This window comes from Bufo gargarizans, chromosome 4 (assembly GCF_014858855.1).
Source record: "Bufo gargarizans isolate SCDJY-AF-19 chromosome 4, ASM1485885v1, whole genome shotgun sequence".
NCBI lineage: Eukaryota > Metazoa > Chordata > Amphibia > Anura > Bufonidae > Bufo > Bufo gargarizans.
The window spans coordinates 303,045,592-303,067,768 of NC_058083.1; the positions used below are offsets into that span (position 1 = coordinate 303,045,592).

At 42.6% G+C, this 22,177-nt stretch overlaps 1 protein-coding gene across 1 annotated transcript in view; it reads left to right on the plus strand.

The window, feature by feature from the left end:
* SMPDL3A (sphingomyelin phosphodiesterase acid like 3A) overlaps positions 1 to 18,437 on the plus strand; it is a 35,699-nt gene extending 17,262 nt beyond the window's left edge. The window contains exons 5-8 of the mRNA XM_044289414.1: positions 176 to 354; positions 10,686 to 10,866; positions 14,105 to 14,229; positions 17,845 to 18,437. Of these exons, the coding sequence (XP_044145349.1) occupies positions 176 to 354; positions 10,686 to 10,866; positions 14,105 to 14,229; positions 17,845 to 18,183 (824 nt within the window). The 3' untranslated portion in view covers positions 18,184 to 18,437. The remainder of the gene's footprint in view (positions 1 to 175; positions 355 to 10,685; positions 10,867 to 14,104; positions 14,230 to 17,844) is intronic.
* The last annotated feature ends 3,740 nt before the right edge of the window (positions 18,438 to 22,177 follow it).

Genomic DNA, 22,177 nt, shown 5'->3' on the forward strand with positions numbered 1-22,177 from the left:
CCCCGTTCTGCAGAACCCCAGTGGTGGACCACCTGTGATCAGACACCTATACCCTATCCTGTGGATAGGGAAGAAGAGGTCTTAATGGAAATCTCCTTTAAAAATCTGCTATTAAATTCTATATAGAATTTCTCAGTTTGTTTAACCAGAACATATTTTCCATTTTCTGTTGCAGGCGGATACTATTCTCAGATCTTCAAATCAAATGGCACATCACATCCTCTTAGGATCATCAGTTTAAACACCAACTTGTACTATAGTCCAAATAAAGTGACGTTCAATATGACAGACCCAGCTGATCAGTTTCAGTGGCTGGAGGAAACATTGAAACTTTCTCGCCAAAACAATGAAAAGGTAACAAACTAGTTGGCATGATAGTTAACACCACACAGTATAGTGTCTTAGTTATGATGGGCTGTAAAATGCAAAATCAACAGTTCAGGAACAGCTTTGGATCGGTCATTTGTTAATTTAGCAAACCCATTTAAGGATACTTAACTAATGACCAAATTTCAATGCTTCTTACAATTGATCGCAGATTTATATTTCTTATTTAATTATTAGGGTATGAGCACATAGTTTGGTCGTGTTGCAGTTGCGATGAGGCTGTGCTGTGGTGGAGTACCGGTCAGCTGAATGAGCCACAGTAGGCTCTAATTAAACAAATTAGGACCGCACTGTTTAGTTGGTCTGAATTGTTAATGGCTGTGTGGTTGTGTGGGTGTCACACAGTAATCCCTAATACAGATCCACGAAACAGTGTAGTCCTAATTAGTTTACTTGGAGCCCGCTGTAACTCACACTTCCATGCAGTAACCACCTGCAGCACTGCTGCATTGCAACCGTGACTTGTACTCTAAGAATACTTAAATGCACTAAAAATGTTAAACCTTTTTGAAAATAGTTCTAGAATACACTTGGCTATTAGTACCTAGGTGGGTACTCACACGTTCGCACAAGATGACACTGCCACTGAAGTCATGAAAATCAGCAGTGGGTTTAACTAAAATCTGCAGTATCAAAAAAACTCAAATGGGCTGTTTTTTGGGGCAATATTGCTGCAGAAATTGTAGAGGGCCTACCACTGCTTTCAACCTTTGCATTCAAAGATTGAAAGGCATGGGTAAAACCTGCAGTAAAACCCGCCGCAGCATAAATGGACATGTGTGGATTGAAAACCCAAAGTGCAAGCCACTTTATGCTGTGAGTTGATTGAGAAACGACAAGGTAGGGACAGTGTAAGGTGCAAACTTTATGTTTGTTTGTGTGTGGTGCAAGCGTTTGTTTTGGCTTATTTGATGCCATGATCTAGACACATAGGTTAATTGTCTATTTTGGCTTTTCTGCAAAAATAAACAAATAAATAACCCCTCCATATGTGGCATATAGTAAGCATGCTCTCTGATGGTGGAGAGGGATAACATGCCCCAAAATCAAGTTACCCCCTGGGGTAAACTACAGTTATACGGGGACACCTTTCTTTGCTATCTGAGATGATAGGCAGCTGAAGGCAGAGGGTGCTGCCTCAACCTGGTTTATCTCAGGCTGTATAAAAGGAACCAGGATGAGAGTCAGCGTTGTAGATAAGTATATGCAGATCTCATTCCCAACCTAGTTTCTAAAGGTTATACATTGGATTGGATTGCAGAAGCACTGCATTTTAAAGCTTAAACCTCTCATATCTCTAGTTGTTAGCTAGAGATAGAGCCAATTTTAAAAAAAAATAGTCTGCCAGCCCTGGGACAGTACACAGGACAATTACTTGCAGGGACTGCCCTTAAAAAGTAGTGATAGTCCTGGCAAATGTAGGACTGTTGGCAAGTATGCAAAATTTTTCATAGTCGGGGTGGACACAGACAGTCAGATGACTGATGTACTAGAACAATATAGAGACCCTCATCTTCACTGCTTTATGTACTATATTTCTAATAATTTAACAATTGGAAGTCAAGAAATACAATAGCTCAGGTCCTTACATGGAACTTGCTAGACAGTAGAAAGCTGATTTTAAGGTTGCATTGCCCCACCCTAAACCTATTGGACCCCTGCACAGGTTGCATATATGATGTGTCTACCTTTGTCCACAATGTCATACTGCATGATATGAGGTTTGGATATTCAGGGCTTTGTGCTTACTGAATAGAATAGAAACAAACTTCTCTGTGAATGACTACATCATGAGCTTGTTAAAACTCCAGTATCATGCAGTCAAGTACTTCTTTTTCCATAGTACAGCATTGGCTTTATAATTCAAAGAATTATTTGCCCTTTGGTGTCTATCTAATAGGCTTTATGTTGGAGAAAAACTGAGAAAATGTAACATAAAAATTGCACTGGCTCTTATATGTAGGGCTTCTTCCCTACAAGTCATAACTTGTAGTTGTCACACGTCAATGTCGTGCTCAGTGATTTCCTTTAGATACTGTGAAGAATATAACAGGTGAAAATTTTTACTACTGGTTTTGGCCCACAATCACTGATGTAAATCACTGACCAAGGCCAAATAATTCACATTTTGAGCATTTGAGTATGTTAAAGCTGCTCTTTCATATTATTCTGTGGGTTTGAGTCTCCATCTAGTGGCTAGTTGGCAGGCATAAAACTAGACTTGTGGATTTGGATAACTGTCGTAAGGTGTAAAAAAACTGGTTCTTGATTAACTGAGTAAAATACTATTCATAATTTTCATTTACATAGTTTCATAGTTACATAGTTAATACGGTTGAAAAAAGACATAAGTCCTTCAAGTTCAATGAAGGGATAGGTGGGGACATGAACCCCAGAAGAAAGTGAGACTCAGATTTCTACACGTTTTTATAAGCATTAATGTTGTTTACTTTTAAGAATTCGTCTAAACCCTTTTTAAAACTGTCCACTGTTCCTGCTGTGATCACGTCCTGAGGAAGTCTATTCCACAGATTCACAGTTCTTACAATAAAGTAGTTATAATTTAACCCCTTAGTGACCACCCATACGTGTTTTTACGGCGGTCACTAAGGGGCCTTAGGCTGGGCCGCCGTTTTTACGGCGGCCCGGTCTAAGCACTGCACGGCTCCCCCGTGCCCCCGTGCCGATCCGGGCTGTTTAACCCTTTACATGCCGGGCGCAATGGCGCCCACTGCTTGTAAAGTGGTGACAGAGGGAGCAGACTCCCTCTGTCTCCCATCAGCACCCCGAAAATGCGATCGCGGGGTGCTGATGTGTTGGGAAGCTTACCTCGCTTCCAATCAGGGCCCCGAGCCTGTCTTCAGTTCTCTCCAGCAGAGATAGAGATAATGCATTACATTTTAGAGATAATGCATTACATTTTAAAAGCAATCAAAATACTGTATATTATAGTCCCCTTGTGGGACTTTTAAGTAGTAAAAAAAATAGAAAAAAATACACATTTATTAAATTTAAAAAATCCCTAAAATAAAAAAATATGCTTTTTTTTCCATTGAAAATACGCTTTTCAATGAAAAAAATTGCTAAAAGAAAATGTCCCCCATATGTTTGGTATTGCCGTGTCCGTAACGACCCGAACTACATAAATATTACATAAATTATCCCCTATGGTGAACGCCGTAAAAAAAAAAAAAAAAAGACAGAATTTCTAATTTATTCTTAGTTTCCACCGAAAAAACGTAATAACAAGCGATCAAAAAGCGGCATTTACTCCAAAATTATGCCAATAAAAAATACAAGTTGTCCCTCAAAAATCAAGCCCTCACACAACTCCATAGAAAAAGAAAAAAAAAAGTTATGGGTCTTGTGAAGTGGCAATGCAAAATCATTTTTTTGGTTAATAAAAGGGGTTTTATTGGAAAAAAAAAGTAGTAAAACTTAAAAAACAATATAAGTATTTAGTATCACTGTAATCGTACTGACCCAGAGAATAAAGATATTATGTTATTTGTACCGAAAAATGAATGCCGTAAAATTTATAATGTAAAAACCCTGTGGCAGTATTGCTATTTTTCCCCATCTCCCTCCCAGAAAGAGTTAATAAAAGTTAATCAGAAAGTTATGTGTACCCCAAAATGGTGCCATTAAAAACTACAACTTGTCCCGTAAAAAACAAGCCCTCATAAAGCTATATAGACGAAAAAATAAAAAAGTTATAGCTCTTGGAACGAGACCATGAAAAAAGGAAGAAAAACGCTTGGTCATAAAGGCCCAAACAGGCTTGGTCACTAAGGGGTTAATAAAAGTAATAACAGATCACAGCAGTCGATCTTGATCCAAGGTTGCTTTTTTATTGCTGAGTACATAAAAGTCAAGCGGCAGTACGTGTGTTAACGTTTTCAGCGTGCAGGCCTTCATCAGACACTAAAAGTGCAACAAAATAAATACAATTATATAAGAAACACTGAAAATAACAAAACAAAACAAAACAATGACTGACGGAACACTGAGAATAACTGCTAATACCGAAAATAACTCAGAAAATGACTATGTTCGAAGTAGATTTAGGCTCCTTTCACATCACCGTTTCTCCTTTCCGGCTCCGTGGAGGAGCAGGAGAACAGAAAGGACGGATTCTGTAGATAACTGAGACCAAACTGAGCGTAACAGAGCCTAAAGACTCCATAGACTATAATGGGGTCCGTTCAGTGTCCTCTCAGAACATGATTTTTGAGCGGAGACGAAAGTCCTGCATACAATGTAACTAAGTGAGAAAAAAGTGGAAGAAATGGCAAAATAAGGAATAGAGGGACATGAAAGAGATAGTGAAGGAAAACAAGACACAGGGAAGAGATAGCAGGTGAGAGAAAGGGGAATAAAACTAGACAAGGAGGAAATAAGGGACAAGAACTCAGAAAAAAGAAAGAGAAGCTAAAGAGGGCAGATGTTGTAATAGTAAATAACCAGAACACCACTAAAGGATACCCTTATGCGGCACACGGTCCCAACAGTGGTCAGGGGCCTAAAAACAGAAGAAATAAGTATATAATTATATTTTTTATAAAAGACCATAATCCTTGATACAAATCATAACACATATATGGACAAATGAGTGAATTAAAGAAGATTTTGTATCTCATACTCCCTATTCATACCTTTGGGGGTAAGACTCTGTAATGTATGTATCTTGTAGGCTTCCCTAAGTTTGAGTATTTTTGATCTGTTACCACCCCTTCTTGGAGGGGGGATTTGTTCTATGACCTGGAATTTGAGTTGGGCTATGGAATGTCTCTATTCATGAAAATAAGGTATTACCTCATTAAATGTCCACGTTTAGTGTAGGTAGGAGAAACCTCCCAAAGGGTAAAAGAGAGAATCTGCCAACACAAATCCACTATTAGATGCCAAAACCTACTTTTGCCGATTCCTTTTCATTTTCACGAAGCGAGACATCCCCCCTCCAAGAAGGGATGGTAATAGATCAAAAACACTCAAATTTAGGGAAGCCTACTGGTGTATACAGGTGTATTTTGACTTACCGGACGAGCAAGTGGCCGATGACCAGAAAGTAAAGGTTGAGATCCTGGCGAGGCTGGGGGTGAATGTGCTGGTCCGGGACCAGCGGGTGCATCAGTGGGAGTTTAACCCGACTGAGTCTGCAAGACCATAGTATTATGCTTTATTTCACCTTTTGCAAAAATGGCTACAACTGGACGTACTGAGTCCCACTGCTATGCTGGACCGTATTTTAGCTGATATGTTTTGGAGGGCTTTACCATACCCTCTTCAGCTTTGTATTGGCCAGGCATCTCCTGTTAATGCCCTTGAGATGGTGGACCTGGTTGAAAGATATGAGGCTACCAGGAAACTAAGGGGAGGCTCTTTCGGGAAGGGGGATGTTAAACCCCAACAATCACCACCCCAGACCTGGACACTGGAGCCAAAAAAGCCCGCCCTGGAGGTACACACTGCGGACCTGGCTCCGATGATCTGTTGGCGGTGTCATGAGCCTGGTCATGTAAGGGCCGACTATCCACATATGGTTGCACCCATGGACACTAACTATGGCTACCGTTGGTCGCTATAAGCCAGGAAGCTATGTGCAACAGGTACCAGGGAATCTCTAGATAATAATAACCTGTGCCAGGTGGAAGTGGGAGACACTCCAGTGGTGGCTCTGCTGGACTCGGGGAGTCTGGTGACCCTGGTAAGGGCTACCCTGTTGTGACCCACTGAGTTTACTGGCCGGAAAGTCGAGGTAATGTGCATACATGGTGACTTAAAAGACTACCCCACCGCTCTGGTGTCTTTTACCATGGTTGCCGGCAGGAGGATTCATGAAGTGGCCGTTGCCACGAATCCACACTCTGAACTAATAATAGGAAGAGACTTCCCTTGCTTCCTGGAACTGTAGCCAGCTATGAGACTTACCGATCCCCAAGAGTCAGGGATAACCCCAGTGGATTGGCCTTGCTCAGGTTTGAGGCCAGAACCCTGGGAACCTAAGGCCAAAGGGCCAGCGGTAGGGGTGACTGCCACTTTGGTGGATGAGGGGGGAACAACCCCGCTGAATGTTATGGTTGGGGAGGTGGAGGACTTACCGCCAGGCCCTGAATTGCTAATTTCGGTACAGCACAACACTGGAACCCAACATTATCCCGAGCCTGGGAGAATGTATTAATGATCGATGGAGAACCACAACAACCGGGGGCCGAGTCGATATTTCAGCATTTTGTGGTTCTCCATGATTTGCTGTATCGGGTCAACCAACTACGGGGTGAGAATGTTGAACAGTTGGTGGTGCCCAAGGCTTATCGCAAACTGGTACTAGATCTAACGCAACAACATGTTCTCGAGGGTCATCTGGGGTTGCAGAAAACACAGGACCGTGTACTACAGCGGTTTTACTGGCCCAGTGTGTTTAGAGAGGTAGAAGAGTTTTGGAAGTCTTGCCCGACCTGCCAGATAACTAGCCCCTAGTCCTATTTCCGTAGTCCCTTAGTACCTCTCCCGATCATCAAGGTCCCGTTTGAAAGAATCGCTATGGATCTCATAGGATCAGTACCAAAGCTAGAGGGCACCAACACATTTTAGTAATTCTAGACTATGCTACCCGGAGGCGATGCCACTACGGCATACATCGGCCAAACTGATAGCTAAAGAGTTAATTGAAATGTTTTCCCGTGTAGGACTACCCAAAGATGTTTTGACGGACCAAGGGACCCCATTCATGTCCAAGGTTATGAGGGAACTGTGCAAATTGCTGCACATAAAACACTCTACGGCCCTCCGTTTACCATCAGCAAACCTTAAAAAATATGTTAAAAAGAGTGGTGTCAAAAGATGGAAGGGACTGGGACCTCCTCCTGCCCTATCTTATGTTCACAGTGCGAGAGGTGCCCCAGGCCTCTACAGGGTTCTCGCCCATAGAACTTCTATATGGCAGACATCCTTGCGGGCTGTTGGACGTAGGCAAGGAGGCATGGGAACAACAGCCCACTCCGTATAAAAGTGTTATTGAATACGTCAACCAGATGCAAGACTGGATAGAGACTGTGTTGCCTCTGGTTCAGGAACATATGGAAGCGGCTCAGCGAGCCCAGAGTCGAATCTATAACCGGCAGGCTTGAGTCCGGAGTTTTAACCCAGTAAGTTCTTGGCTAGGTGGCAGGGGCCCTACGAGGTAATAGAGAAAATTGGAGATGTAAATTACAAGGTGCACCAGCCAGGGCAGCGAAAGCCGGAGCAGATCTACCATGTTAATCTACTAAAACATTGGAAGGATAGGGAGACCTGGGCTGAGGACGGACCGTGATCGGTTTGTCTAGGGGAAGAGGTTTCGGCCCCTTTGTCTGCTGCATGGGAAGCGGTTGCGACAATAAGAATTGCTGACAGCCTCTCCTCTAAACAGGCTCAGGAACCCAGGGAGTTTGTTAGTCGGAACACGGATGTGTTCTCGGAACTCCCTGGACGCACTTCCATAATTGAGCATGATATTGTCACCGAGCACCAGGCAAAAGTCTGGTTAATGCCGTACCGGGTGCCCAAGGCTCGGCAAAAAGCCATCTCAGAGGAAGTGCAGCTAATGCTGCGGCTGGATGTCATCGAGGAGTCTAAAAGTGAGTTGGACCGCTAATAGTTCTAATACCCAAGCCAGACGGGATATTATGGTTCTATAACGATTTTCGTAAATTAAATTACATTTCTAAATTTGAAGCTAATCGAAGGGTTAGGACAGGCAAGGTATTTCTCTCTCCTGGACCTCTCAAAAGGGTACTGGCAAGTACCCTTAACGGAGGCAGCCAAATAAAAAACTGCCTTCATTACCCCTGAGGGGCTGTATCAGTATAAGGTGTTACCCTTTGGCCTTCATGGCTCCCCCGCCACGTTTCAACGACTAATGGACACTGTGCTTTGTCCCCATCGTAGGTGCACCTCGGCTTACCTGGACGATATTGTGATTCATAGTACCGACTGGGAGAGTCACCTGCCCAAGGTGTAGGCCATAGTGGACTTCCTTCGGAAGGCCGGACTAACCTCTAACTAACCCAAAAAAATATGCGATAGGGTTAGAGGAGACTAAATACCTAGGGTATGTCATTAGGCGAGGACTCATCAAACCCCAATTGAACAAAATAGAGGCGATACGTAACTGGCCCTGACCTGTCACCACTAGGCAAGTAAAGTCATTCCTGGGACTGGTGGGCTATTACATGAGGTTTTTCCCCCACTTTGCTACTTTGACAGAACTCTTGAAAGGACGAAAATCAGTGATGGTTGATCAGGCGGCGGAGGCTTTTTCCACTTTAAAGTCGTCCCTGTGTGGGTTACCGGTTTTGGTGACACACGACTTTAAGAGGGAGTTCGTGGTACAGACGGATGCCTCAGAAGTAGGCCTTGGTTCTGTACTGTCTCAGGAAGTCAACGGGGAGGAGCATCCCATTGTCTTCCTAAGCCGCAAGCTCACCCTAGCTGAGACCAGGTACAGTATAGTGGAGAGAGAGTGCCTGGCTATCAAGTGGACACTTGAGTCTCACCGCTACTATTTGTTGGGGAGAAAGTTCTGCCTGGTGACCGACCACTTCCCTCTCAAGTGCATGAGCCAGGCCAAAGAGAGAAATGCCCGGGTCACCAGATGGTTCTTATCCTCACAGAACTTTAAGTTCTCGGTAGAACACAGAGCAGCCCAGTTGCAGGGGAAACTCGGATGCCCTATCCCGGGTGCACTGTTTGGCATGTTTTCACCCCCTCAAGGTAGAACAAAAGGGGGGGTATGTGACACAGTTAAGGGAGTTGTATAGGGAGGCAGGTATTTTTCTCCTAGTGTGTGCTGCTGGACTGATTAGTGGCCAGGTGGGGTCAAACACCGGGCTGGATCTCATCTGCTGGTCCGGATTTTGGCAACACCTAGCTGCCTTTAAAAGACAGCTAGGTTAAGCAGAGACTAGCTCTGTATTTGGATCTAAGGCTTGTGCCGAACTTGGAGGGCTGAGACCCGTGTGAGTGGAAACAGGCCGCCTAAAGCCTGTTCATGGAGTCTTTGAGGCAGAACTGAACTAACACCAAAATCACAAGGTGGCTTTTGTCTTAAATGTGACTTTTTGTTTACGAACTTGCGAATAGTGTGAATAAACACGGAACTGTTTGATTTAAGAACTGGTTGGTGCCTCTATACTGTGTCCGCTTATCCTGTCTACCAGAGCGAATCCCCACAATATATATATATTAGTGTACTACTACTGTAGGGCTCTGTATGTATTAATAGTGATAATAGTGCTCCATACCTCACTAGAGAGCTCTCCTTCTAATTATGGTGCTCTGACTATTGGACTATATGTGTAATGACCAGGCTCGAAATATCACTGTAGGGCTGTACATAAAATGATAGTGTTCCATATTTGTCTATAGAACTGCTCATAAGGATTGGGGAGATTAGTCCAATATTCATAAAGGAGAATTAAATTGTATTTTTCCATTGGCCCCACTTACTACCAATGACCCTGTCTACTGTCAGTCTGGATCTATTTTTAGATAGTTTTTTTTCCCCCCAGAGCCACTTAAAAAATTCACAATTCATCCCTGTTACACGTTGTAGCATAAACATAAACAAGTGTAAAATAAAAAAGTATAAAATTAAAAAAGTTACGTTGAAATCAGCGGCCAGTGGTATAATAGGAGTGGTCATATTCATACCATACACTCACAGTTCATAATATAACACCATCAATTAGGAGAGTATTTGCACACTGCCTCTCTGGTGGCCGGGACCATGGTAGTGCACGTATGAACTCATGCACAGAAGCTCCCATCCTGATGCAGTTCTCGCCGTAACCCTGGAAACGAGCAGTGTATAATGTGGTGAAAATTAAACAAGCCAGCAAAGGAGACAATATGGACAAGCACAATACATTAGTAGGTGCCTTGTATTATCTTTCTCTACATGATAAATGCCATTTGCTGAAGTGAGACAACCTCTTAAATTTGGTATCTTTAATTAGTTTGATAAGATATTGAGATTGGTGCCTATGGTCTGTCAGCTCTAATTTGCTTAAATTGTACTGAAGGTCTGATTGAACTTTGTTGAAATCTCTTTTCAATTTAGCAGCCTCTTTGATAAGAGCAGGCCTGACCACAGGCTTGTGTGCGACCCATTCTGCTAGTGGAGGTAAAATAAACGTGAAGTACATACATGCTACAATTAAATACTTTTGTTCAATTGATATTAATAATGCTAATAATATGAACTTTATTATTAAATGTATTTTCTCCATAATTAATAATAATATTTATTTTCATAGGCGTACGTCATTGCTCATGTTCCGATTGGATATCTTCCATTTACTCTATTCACATCGGCAATGGAATACAAATTCAATGAGAAACTGGTGAAAATATTCCGCACTTACAATGATGTTATTGCCGGACAGTTTTATGGGCATACACACCGTGATAGTTTCATGGTTGTTTTAGATGAAAAAGGTAAGATTATTCATAACAGTTCAAGGGATAAGCTAAGTTTCTCTTCAATTGTAAATACATTTTGAGAAATGATCAAGAAAGAGGAAAATACTGGGGGAGATTTATCAAACTGGTGTAAAGTAGAACTGGCTTAGTTGTCCATAGCAACCAATCAGATTCACAGTTCATTTGGAAAATAAAGGTGAAATCTGATTGGTTGCTATGGGCAACTAAGCCAGTTCTACTTTACAACAGTTTGACAAATCTCCCCCACTGTTCTTATACAAAGAACAAAGTCACATTAAAACAGGGTAGTACCTTCACTCATCTTCCAGAATCCTGTAGCTCATCCTTTCCGGCAAGTAAGGCCTCTTTCACACTTGCGTTGTTCGGATCCGGCGTGTACTCCACTTGCCGGAATTACCATGTGAATTGCCATGTGATCACGTCATCCATGCGCCTGGGGCGCCCTGACGTCACTCTGGAGCGCCCCGGGAGCCGCACGGATGGTAAGTATACTGCTCCCCCGCTCCCCACTACACTTTACCATGGCTGCCAGGACTGTAGCGTCCCGGCAGCCATGGTAACCATTCAGAAAAAGCTAAACGTCGGATCCGGCAATGCGCCGAAACGACGTTTAGCTTAAGGCCGGATCCGGATCAATGCCTTTCAATGGGCATTCATTCCGGATCCGGCCTTGCGGCAAGTGTTCAGGATTTTTGGCCGGAGCAAAAAGCGCAGCATGCTGCGGTATTTTCTCCAGCCAAAAAACGTTTCGGTCCGGAACTGAAGACATCCTGATGCATCCTGAACGGATTTCTCTCCATTCAGAATGCATTAGGATAAAACTGATCAGGATTCTTCCGGCATAGAACCCCGACGACGGAACTCTATGCCGGAAGAAAATAACGCAAGTGTGAAAGAGCCCTAAATTGCCTGTAGGGGGTTTTTACACTGCATTTTGCAGTGTCCATCTGAGGTATTCTTCGGGAGGATTTTCCAACATATATTTACCACATATGGTGCAAAGAACTAGAGACCAGGACTCCAATACAAGGATACTTTTTTGTATTTAAATTTTGTATTACTTTATTTAGATTCCATTAAAGGGGTTGTCAGGGTTCAGAGCTGAACAGGGACATAACCCCCTCTTCACCTCTCTGGCCCCCCAAAATAAGCATGAGAGCATTGCTCTCCAGTTCTATATAAACTCTGGGGAGTAACACAGTAGGTTCTGTACCTCTATCATTTATTAGGCTGTTTGGCAGCCTATTGGTAAACCCTTTTGTGCAGCTATGTGGAGTTACTTATTTTTCTGTGAGTCAAGTTAAGAATATATTGGCAATCATACACATTAAACATTGTCCCCAGTGCCTGTGATGAACTACGGCGCCATAGCTTTAGGGAAATGCTATTTGGTCATAGGGTTTGACCAGGATTGAACCTGGACTATCAGCAACACACCTTTTTAGGACTAGTCTATGTTATTTTCATACCTATTGTTTTTTTTATTTTTGGCATTTGGCTATGACTAATTAGTATACTGTCTGTATATACATTATTGGTAATGGCTTATTCTGTGTCAGGGTCTCCTTAGTGCATCTAGAAGGTTCCTGACACAGTATCTCCCTTATCAGGGCAGCTATTTGGTTTTTAAGTAGGGTTTCAGTACTCTAGGGACAATATTAGGGAGAGTTTTCTGATCTTCTGTCCCTATCCTGCCTTTCAAGTATTACACAAACAACGGGTTATTGAATATTTTAGTTTTAAGTATTAAAAGTTACACATTAATGGTAGTGGTTCTGGGATTTGAAAGAGTAGGAAGCAAATTCCCAAGCATTCAAACTCTGCCTTTCAAGACCCTTATGGAAAACACAACAAGCTGTTATCCGAACAGAAACATCCACCCATTGCATGCAGTGATGAAAAACTACTGTGATGCTGACCAATAGTGTTGATCGTGAATATTCAAATAGCAGATTTTTATCTCAAATATCGCAACTTCGAGAATTTGGGAATATTCGTAATTTTTTCCCATCTGAACACATGATTCCTCCCTGCTTCTTGCTTGTGGGCCAATGAGTCATTGGCCCACAAACAACTTAAACAGGGAGGAATCATGACTTTAGATGGGAAAAATGACGACTAATCTAAAAAAATTATATATAGCACTATATCGAATATATTTTTGTTTAATAGAATATTTGTCTTCTTTTTTTTTCAATCTGTACAATTGTTCCACTTCTGCATACTCGTCCCCGTCACCATGGGAAAGCCTGGGATTTAGAATATACCATGGGATCTGAGTATTCACGATGGTGACAGAGACTCTTGTCGGGGAGGAGTATGCCGAAGTGGAACAGCTGTACAGATTGAAAAAAGACGAATATTCTAAAAAACTAATATATTTTCAATATAGTGCTATATATTTGTTTTTTAGAATATTTGTAATATTCTAAAACAAAAATATATAGCAATATGGCGAATATTCTAAAAAACGAATGTAGAGCAATTTAGCTAATATAGTGCTATAATCTTCTTTGTCTAATAGTTGTAATTTTTTTCTCATCTCAAGTTCAGATTGGAAAAAAATTACAACTATTAAAAAAAAAGATTATAGCACTATATTAGTTAAATTGCTCTATATTAGTTTTTTTTAATATTCGCTATATTGCTATATATTCTTGTTTTAGAATATTACGAATATTCTGAACAACGAATATAGCACTATATTAGCTATATTGCTCTATATATTCGTTTCTTTGAATATTCGTCATTTTTTTCCATCTAAATGTCATGATTCCTCCCTGTTTAAGTAACTTAAGCAGGGAGGAATCATGACTTCAGATGGAAAAAAATGACGAATATAAAAAAAAATTATATATAGCACTATATTCAATATAGTGCTATACTGTATATAAGGTTTTTAGAATATTCGTCAGTTTTTTCCATCTGAAGTCATGATTCCTTCCTGCTTAAGTCATGTCGGTCCTGTGCTATGTGCTTCTCACTTGGCCCTCTCTGTATAGGCGTATTGTAACATTCATAGCCCCTTAGGCTTCCATTCTAACACATATTTTGAGGTGCATATTATTTTGTGCAGTAGACTTCACTATTTCATACAGGTAAAAAGGGGCAGAATATCAATGCATAAGTGCTTAATGAAGGCCAAAAGGGCCAATATTTTAATACTAAACAAACCTGGACCATTTCCAATGACTGTCATAACTCAATATTTCAATATTAAATTATGTTTCAGATAAGCCTGTTGGATCTGCATTTGTTGCTCCAGCTGTAACACCCATTAAGTCCTCCTCAGAGAAGGAGTCAAATAACCCTGGATTTCGCTTGTATCAATACGATACTAATAGCTACAGCTTAAAGGTAAGAGGTTAAATATACGCTATATGGGCAAACAAATTAGACCACTACTCTTAAGTTATAAAAGGGGTTGTCCCATCTTGGTCTTTCATAGCCAAGATAGGAATAAGGCTACTTTCACACTGCCGTTTTGGTTTCCGTTTGTGAGATCCGTTTCAGGGCTCTCACAAGCGGTCCAAAACTGATCAGTTTTTCCCTAATGCATTCTGAATGGATAATTATCCGCTCAGAATGCATCAGTTTGGCTCCGTTCCGCCTCCATTCCGTTTTGGAGGTGGACACCAAAACGCTGCTTGCAGCTTTTTGGTGTCCGTCTGACAAAACTGAGCCAAACGTTTTCACTGACACAATATGGCACAATAGAAAACAGATCCGTCCCACATTGACTTTCAATGGTGTTCAAGACGGATCCATTTTGGCAATGTTAAAGATAATACAAATGGATCCGTTCTGAACGGATGCATACGGTTGTATTATATGAACTAATCTGTCTGTGCAGATCCATGATGGATCCGCACCAAACAGCAGTGTGAAAGTAGCCTAATATACATTAAGCACCCTCCCAGCTGGCCGAAGTTACAGAAATGGCCAGCACTGCGCTGTTTTCCTAACTTCCATAGCTAACTAACTTTTATCCCTCTATCTTCATATAAAAAATATGGCAAATACAGGGCTGGCTACGTATTTCTGATGAAACACATCCATACTCATTACTCAAGCACAGCTGCTGTGCTGTTTCCTTAACTCCCAAGCAGCCAGTCAGTGTGATGGAGAGGTGGCCAGAGTTACAGGAGTTACGGAAACAGCACTGCTTGCTGTGCTACTCTGTTTATTTCTCTCTGCCTTTTTTCTTTTCTGTTCATATAGTGCTTATTTTTTGCTGGACAAGTTTTATTTTGAAATTTAATTTACCTTTATATCTTGTATTGAAAAATGGGAAAAATTCTTTGTGGGGTGAAATTGAAAAAAATAAAAATACAATTTTGCAATGTTTTTTCGGGTTTTGTTTTACAACATTGAATGTGCAGTAAAAATGGCATGCCAACTTTACTCTGTAGGTCAGTACAATTATGGCGAATCTACATTTGTACGGTTTTAATTTTGTTTTACTACTAAATATGCACATTTTATACACACCAGCCTAGTCCTCCAGCAATGTTCTCTGATGTTCTGGTACTGGTACTCCTGCATCTGCTTACAAACAATAGCAATAATGTGCCTGGATTCGGCACATAACTGCGGCAGCCAATCATTGTCTTTAGCTGTATACCACTTATGTTATGGTTGTTTATTTTAAGCAATTGTAGGAATTGGACGAGAATTTTAATAATCTTGGACAGTTTAAATGTTAACCACTGATTTACTGTCCTTTAGTCCTGCAGGTATTAGATATTTTGACAATAAATAATATAAAATAATTGAACCAGAAGTATACAGAGTTGGTTATTAAAACATAACCTAAAGGGGTTGTGCCAGAATTGTCAGATGGCTGCGGGTCCCACCTCTGGGACACGCTTCTATATCCAGAACGGGTGTAAGTGAAAGAGCACACTGTGCAAGAGCAGCTACCCTCCATTCAGTTCTATGGGAGTTCCAAAATAGCAGAGTCAAATGTCTCTGCTATTTCCAGCAGTCCCATAGAGTTGGCCGTGCATGCGCAGAGTGCCATCCATTCAACTCTATGAGGGTACGGAAAACAGCCAAGTGCACTTGCTCGGCTATTTTCAGAACTCCCATAGAAGTGAAAGGAGAGACGTGAACATGCACAGAGTGCTCTCATTTGCTTTGGGGGAGGCCTGTTCGGTAAATAGGAGTGGGTAAGAGGTGGGATCTTCAACTATTTGACATTGGTTTGGTGCCATATCATGGCGATATGCAACCAATGTATGAGATGACACAACCCCTTTAATTTACAAATGTATGTAACATAACAAGGTAAAAACAAATGCCCAATAATCAATAAATAAGCAAAAAACTAATTTTTCGCCCTATAAGACACATCCCCCCCACCCTCTAAAGTAGGTTGAAAATTATAATGCGTCTTATAGGACAAATACGGGGGGGGGGGGCGCAGTTGAATGGCCGGCGCTTTGCATGTTGCCGATAAATCGCAGCTGTACTACATAAGGACATCAGCCTGTGATGTACCGGACATTGATCCTGGCATGTACAGTACTAACTGAGGAAAGGGGAAGAGCCTGGCACTTCTATTGCGGGACATCAACAACCACAATCCTCCTAGGACCTTTCCCAGTCTAGCGGAGCCGCGTAAATGCATACCAGACTGCACCCATCTCTATGGGAAAGCTCTATTGCTAGAATGTAGTGTCCCATCTGAGGTTTTGCTAGAATGTAATGTCAGAGCTGAGGTTTTGCTAGAATGTAGTGTCGGACATGAGGTTTTGCTAGAAAGTAGTGTTGTATCTGAGGTGTTGCAATAGCACAAACACAATCCTCTTTCTGCGATGCAGGGCTCTTAAATTCTATATTGTGTGCACTCAGCAGCATAGCCGGTATCCCCCAGTACAAAAGTGATTAGCCTGCCTGAAAATAAAGGAAGGCAAGAACATATGGTATGTGTCAGGCAGTCAGCAAGATTGGGGTTAATATGACTCATTTACCCCAATCTTGCCACTGCCATTATTTAAGCATGAATGGGGTCACTTATTTTTAATGTCAGGCTGAGCACAGGCTTTTGGAGTGGACCCCATGTGACGATGAAACGATGAAAACACTGAAAATGGGCTATTTTGATTTTTTTTTATAGTTTTAATAGTTTGGGCACTTTGAAATGCAGCGGTGCGTCTGATCTCAATTTTTTATTGTATATTTTTATTATGAGGTGGTTTGAATTCTTATATTTTCACATTTTTGTGAAAGTTTAAAAACTTTTTGGTTACTTTTTTTCCCTTACTTTTTTAATGTCCCCCTAAGGGGCTTGAATATGCGATCTTCAAATTGCTTCTGCCTTACACTGCAATGAATTAAAATTGCATTGTAAGGCAGATTCACGATTTTCTTATGCAGTCCTGCCACCTGCAGGCCTTCATAAGAACTACAGCTGTAATAGCAAGGAACTCTTTAGAGAGACTAATACTATTAACACAAATGCTCCCAGGTAAAGCCGCCTCAGTTGCAGTGGTCACATTTTTCTGTGGCTGGCATTATTGCAGACATTAGCCCTGGGTGTCTGCTGTGGGAAACAGCAGGCACCCTGTGGCTATGTCCATCTTTAAGGAAACAATATCCACCATAATTGTACACTATCTCAGGTAATAGGTTCACCTCCCGCCTATCCCTATGGCTGAAAAAAATCCGGCAGGAAGTGCAGTGCTGAATATCTCATTCATCATATCAAAGAAATTATACATATGTAAGGATCTGCAGGATTTCTGTAAATGTTCAGAAGTCTTTCCTAACCTCCATTTATGATAGAAACGAGTGGAGTGGAAGGAGTAGGGGGATGCAGCTTCATGCTCATTGTTTAAGAGAAACAGCTTTAGGCAGGAGCAGAAAGAAGGCAGAACCTATCTCTTCATAGCATGCCTTCTAGTTTTTAAACCACTAACATTTTAACAATTAGTTTTACATTTCCAATAATGTTTTTGTTTGTTTTAGGACCTCTGGCATTACTACTTGAATCTTACTGATGCAAACCTAAGAAAAGAAGCCTTGTGGAAGCTTGAATATATCATGACTACAGAGTACAACATAAAGGATCTACAGCCTGAAAGTTTGAAAGAACTTGTTTTAAGATTCCGAAAGCCACAAAGCGTTGACTTCCAGAAGTATTACAAGAATTACCTAGTGAACTTTGATAGCCCTGATGGTTGTGATACTGTATGCAAAGACAGACAAGTTTGTGCAATTCAATACGTTGATGGCTCTTCCTACCTAGACTGCCTTTTAGACGTTTTGAAATATGACGGTATACAAGACTCCTCAAATTTTTTATAGAGTTACAGTTACAGTACATTGTGCTGTACTGTATCTCAAAAGACAGTGTTCACATTGCTGAGAAAGTCAATTTGTCTTACCTGCCAGAACTCAGAAAGAGAGGAGTCATAATTTGGCTAAAATATTTTTAGAATTAATATATATTATTTAACAGCAAACAGTCAAGGGAATCAAAGAATAAAGTAATTTAATGTATAGGAAAAGTTGTGTTAAATTGGAAGGAAATTTAAATTAATAAACAAGGGGAAAAAGAAGACACCTCTCACTTTTTCTTTAATATAATAATATACTGTCATAGATAACATGTTGGGGCTTACTGATGTCTGTATGTAAAAGGCAGCTAATATTTGTAGATGTGATAGGAAATGATATTGCTAGGTTCTCAATGTAATTGAATTTCCTTGTAAGTGCTGGCAGAAGAGGTTGCAATTTCAGATTTCGGAAACAGAGTTGGGGTCTGCACTACTCAATCACAATTGAGTTGGTGGTAGCGAAGTGACCCGATAGTTAGTTCATTAAGTTAAAAAAGATTGCTGCACTCCAGTGATATGTTGTAAATAAGGTTGCAGGTTTTAAGCCCTCCTGGGTAGGATTATTTTCTTCTCTAAACTAGGCAGTTAATAAGTTAATGCTTATTGCACTTCTTTTCATTTATATTATGTATGTATACCCCCTTAATAGATATACAGTGCCCTATGGCATTTAAACATAAATAATAATAATTGGAGTAAACCAGTGTTATGTTCAGCAGATGCAAACCTGCTGTCTCACATAAACAACTCCCTCAGAGGGCAATGCCTAAGTACACCCCTCGTTCTTCACCATACCTCTGATGATAAGGATAGACTTTCCTGAGGGATGTACTAGGTGCTACTTCTGAAGAGGGTTGGGACACGAGGGGACCGTGACCTGGGTGTGAATCCACTGGACTGACCTCCAGGCATTACAGAACACCCAGAGGGTGCTGGAATGACAGAGGCTGATCAGGCGGTGGGGAGGCAAGGTCATAGCACTAGGTCCGAGGTCAGGGGCAGGCGGCAGTATAGTGATGTCTGTAACAGGGTCCGAAGTCAGGGTAGGTGGTGAAGTAGCAAGATTCATAGGCAAGATACAAGGTCAAGGGCAGGTGGCAGTCAAGCAGAGTCCGTTAAACAATATCCAAGGTTTGGTACACAGAAATGACAAGAAACAGTAACACCTTTGCTCAAAACTAGGGACTAGACTAAGCTAGGAACCTAATTGCTCAGGCACCTTCCTGTACAAGGAGGCACCTTTAAATACACATTGCAGACACCAACCATAGGCTGGGGAAGATAAAGAGCGTGATGCCTCACAAAAGGAGTAGAGACATGCGTGCATGCCCTATATACACTATAGAACTCTGAAGTGAAGCGCTGCATGCTGTCAGGGGAAGAAAGAGCCAGCACAGAGTGCCAATATCATAGTTAAGATACCTGCTGCCCGCTCTGTCAGCACAGCACATGGCAGCAGGAGGGAGTGAGGGAGCCCAGCGCGTGCCTGCATGTAGGAACAGAAGCGCAGGCATGGAGTGCCGGGTTTACAATCTGCTTTGGTTCTGTTGGACTCTGCAGTAGTGGAGGGGTTAGTAAAAGTATCTGTACTTAAGTATGATCCTCATTTTAAGCATTTGGGTATAACAATTAGTGTTGGGCGCGAATATTCAAATCGCGAGTATTAATCGTGAATATCGGCACTTGGAGAATTTGTGAATATTAAGACTATAGTAATATATATTTGTATTTTATAATATACTAGATTTTTTTTCATCTGAACCCATTATCCCTCCCTGCTTCTTGCTTGTGGGCCAATGAGAAGGCTGCAATGTCTTTGTCTGAGTTTAGCAACATCCCTAGCAACCAATGGGAAAGTTGCCTACCCCTTACTATATAAGAACCCCCCCCCCCCAGCAGCCATTTTCGAACATTTTTTAAAGTTCTGAAAGAGACAGCAGTGTCATTACTGTAAGAAGGAACAAGGGGCCGTCATTGACAGAAGATACGTGTCACCGAGGTTCTTGGCCTTGGTGAGGTAAGAACCGGATTTTTCCCTGAAGTGTCAGTTTTAAGTTGCAGTCTGACACTTCAGCTGTTAGTATGGCTATAAAGCCGATCTGGGACGGTTCTTATTGGGAACAGCCAAAGAGCAGGGTGGGTGGCTGTTCCCCACGGTTCCAGGCCGGGTTTTGGGCTGGGATATAAAAACCTAGCCAGCACGTTCAGCTGGGGGATATTATCCTCCATGACAGAGAAGCTGAGGAGTCTGTGTTTTGAGACACTGAGGCCATCTATTTGTGAGAGCCGCATGCTGGGGAAACAGGCCTCTAAAGCCTGCTGCGAATGCGGGTGAAAATCATCTGCTGACCAGGTGAAGTCTTTTTGCACTGTGGACTTTGTGTGGTGTGAACAGGCACCAAAACTGAACACTTACTTTTGGCTTTTTTTTTTTTTTCTATGTGTGAATAAACACTGAACTTTGATTCACAACCTTGTTTTTGCCTCTGTACTGCATCCGCTTACCCTGCCTACCAGAGTGAATCCCCACATTTGGTGTCGATGCGGGCAGACGTTGTGAGGCAGGCCTGAAGGCCGAAAAGTTTTTGTTTTCCCTGGCACAAGTGCATGTCTTATATCAAGCCGGCAAGGTTGCGACCCGTGTCCCCTGACAAAATGGAGGCAGTCGTAAAGGCCCTCGTGGAGGCTAACTTGCAGCAGCAGGAGGCTAACAAGCAGCAGGAAACTAACCAGCTACTATTGCAACATGTGATGGCATTGCAAGCAGCAGGAGCGCCCCACAACATCCACAATGCCCGGAAAGCTGTCCGTGCGGTGATCCCTAAGAAGACCCTCTCGGATGACGTTGAACTTGAGACCTATCTGGCGGTGTTTGAAAAGGTGGCCATGAGGGAAAAATTACCCAGAGACCAGTGGGCTGAGGTCGTCACTCCGTTCCTGGCGTCTGGACTCCAGCAAGTTTTTTTTTTAATGATCATGCGGCCGACTACCTGACTGTAAAAGGTGAGATCCTGGCGAGACTGGGGGTGAATGTGTTGGTCCGGGCCCAGCGGGTGCATCATTGGGAATTTAACCCGGCTGAACCTGCCAGGCCACAGTACTATGAACTATTACACTGGTTGCAAAAATGGCTGCAGCCTGACGTTTTGACTCCCACTGCTATGCTGGATCGTCTGCTGGTGGATGTGTTCTGGAGGGCTTTGCCGTACCCTCTCCAGCACTGGATCGGCCAGGTGTCTCCGGGTAATGCCTTGGAAATGGTAGACCTAGTCGAGCGCTACAAGGCCACCAGAAATCTACAGGGGGGTTCTTTTGGGAGGGGGCCAGTCAAACCCCGGAAATCTCCACCCCAGACCCGGCAGCCGGTGCCAGCTAGACCCGCCCGGGACGTACCGCCTGCAGATCCAACCCCGGTGGTCTGCTGGCGTTGTCAGGAGCCTGGACACATAAGGGCCAACTGTCCCGATCGGGGGGAACCCATGGACACCAACTATGGCTACCGCCACTCATTATATGCCAGAAAGTTGTGTGCCACAGGAACCTCAGAGACTATGGATAATAGCCACCTGTGCAAGGTGGTAGTGGGGGACACTCTGGCGGTGGCACTGCTGGACTCAGCTGCCCTGGTGCGGCCTGCCGAGTATACTGGCCGGAAGGTCGGCGTAGTCTGTATCCGTGGGGACTTGAAGGACTATCCCACCGCATTGGTCTGCCTATCAACGGTGGCCGGCAGGTGGACTCATGAGGTGGCCGTCGCCACAGGGCTACATTATGAATTAATATTTGGGAGAGACTTCCCCGGTTTCCTGTCACTGTGGCCTGAGGCGAGAGTCACCAATGCACATGAGACAGATGTAACCCTAGCAGAGTGGCCCGGCTCAGGGGGGAGACCAGAACCCTGGGAACCTGAGTCCAAAAGGGCCAGTAGTAGGGGTGACCGCCACTTCGGTGGAGGAGGGGGA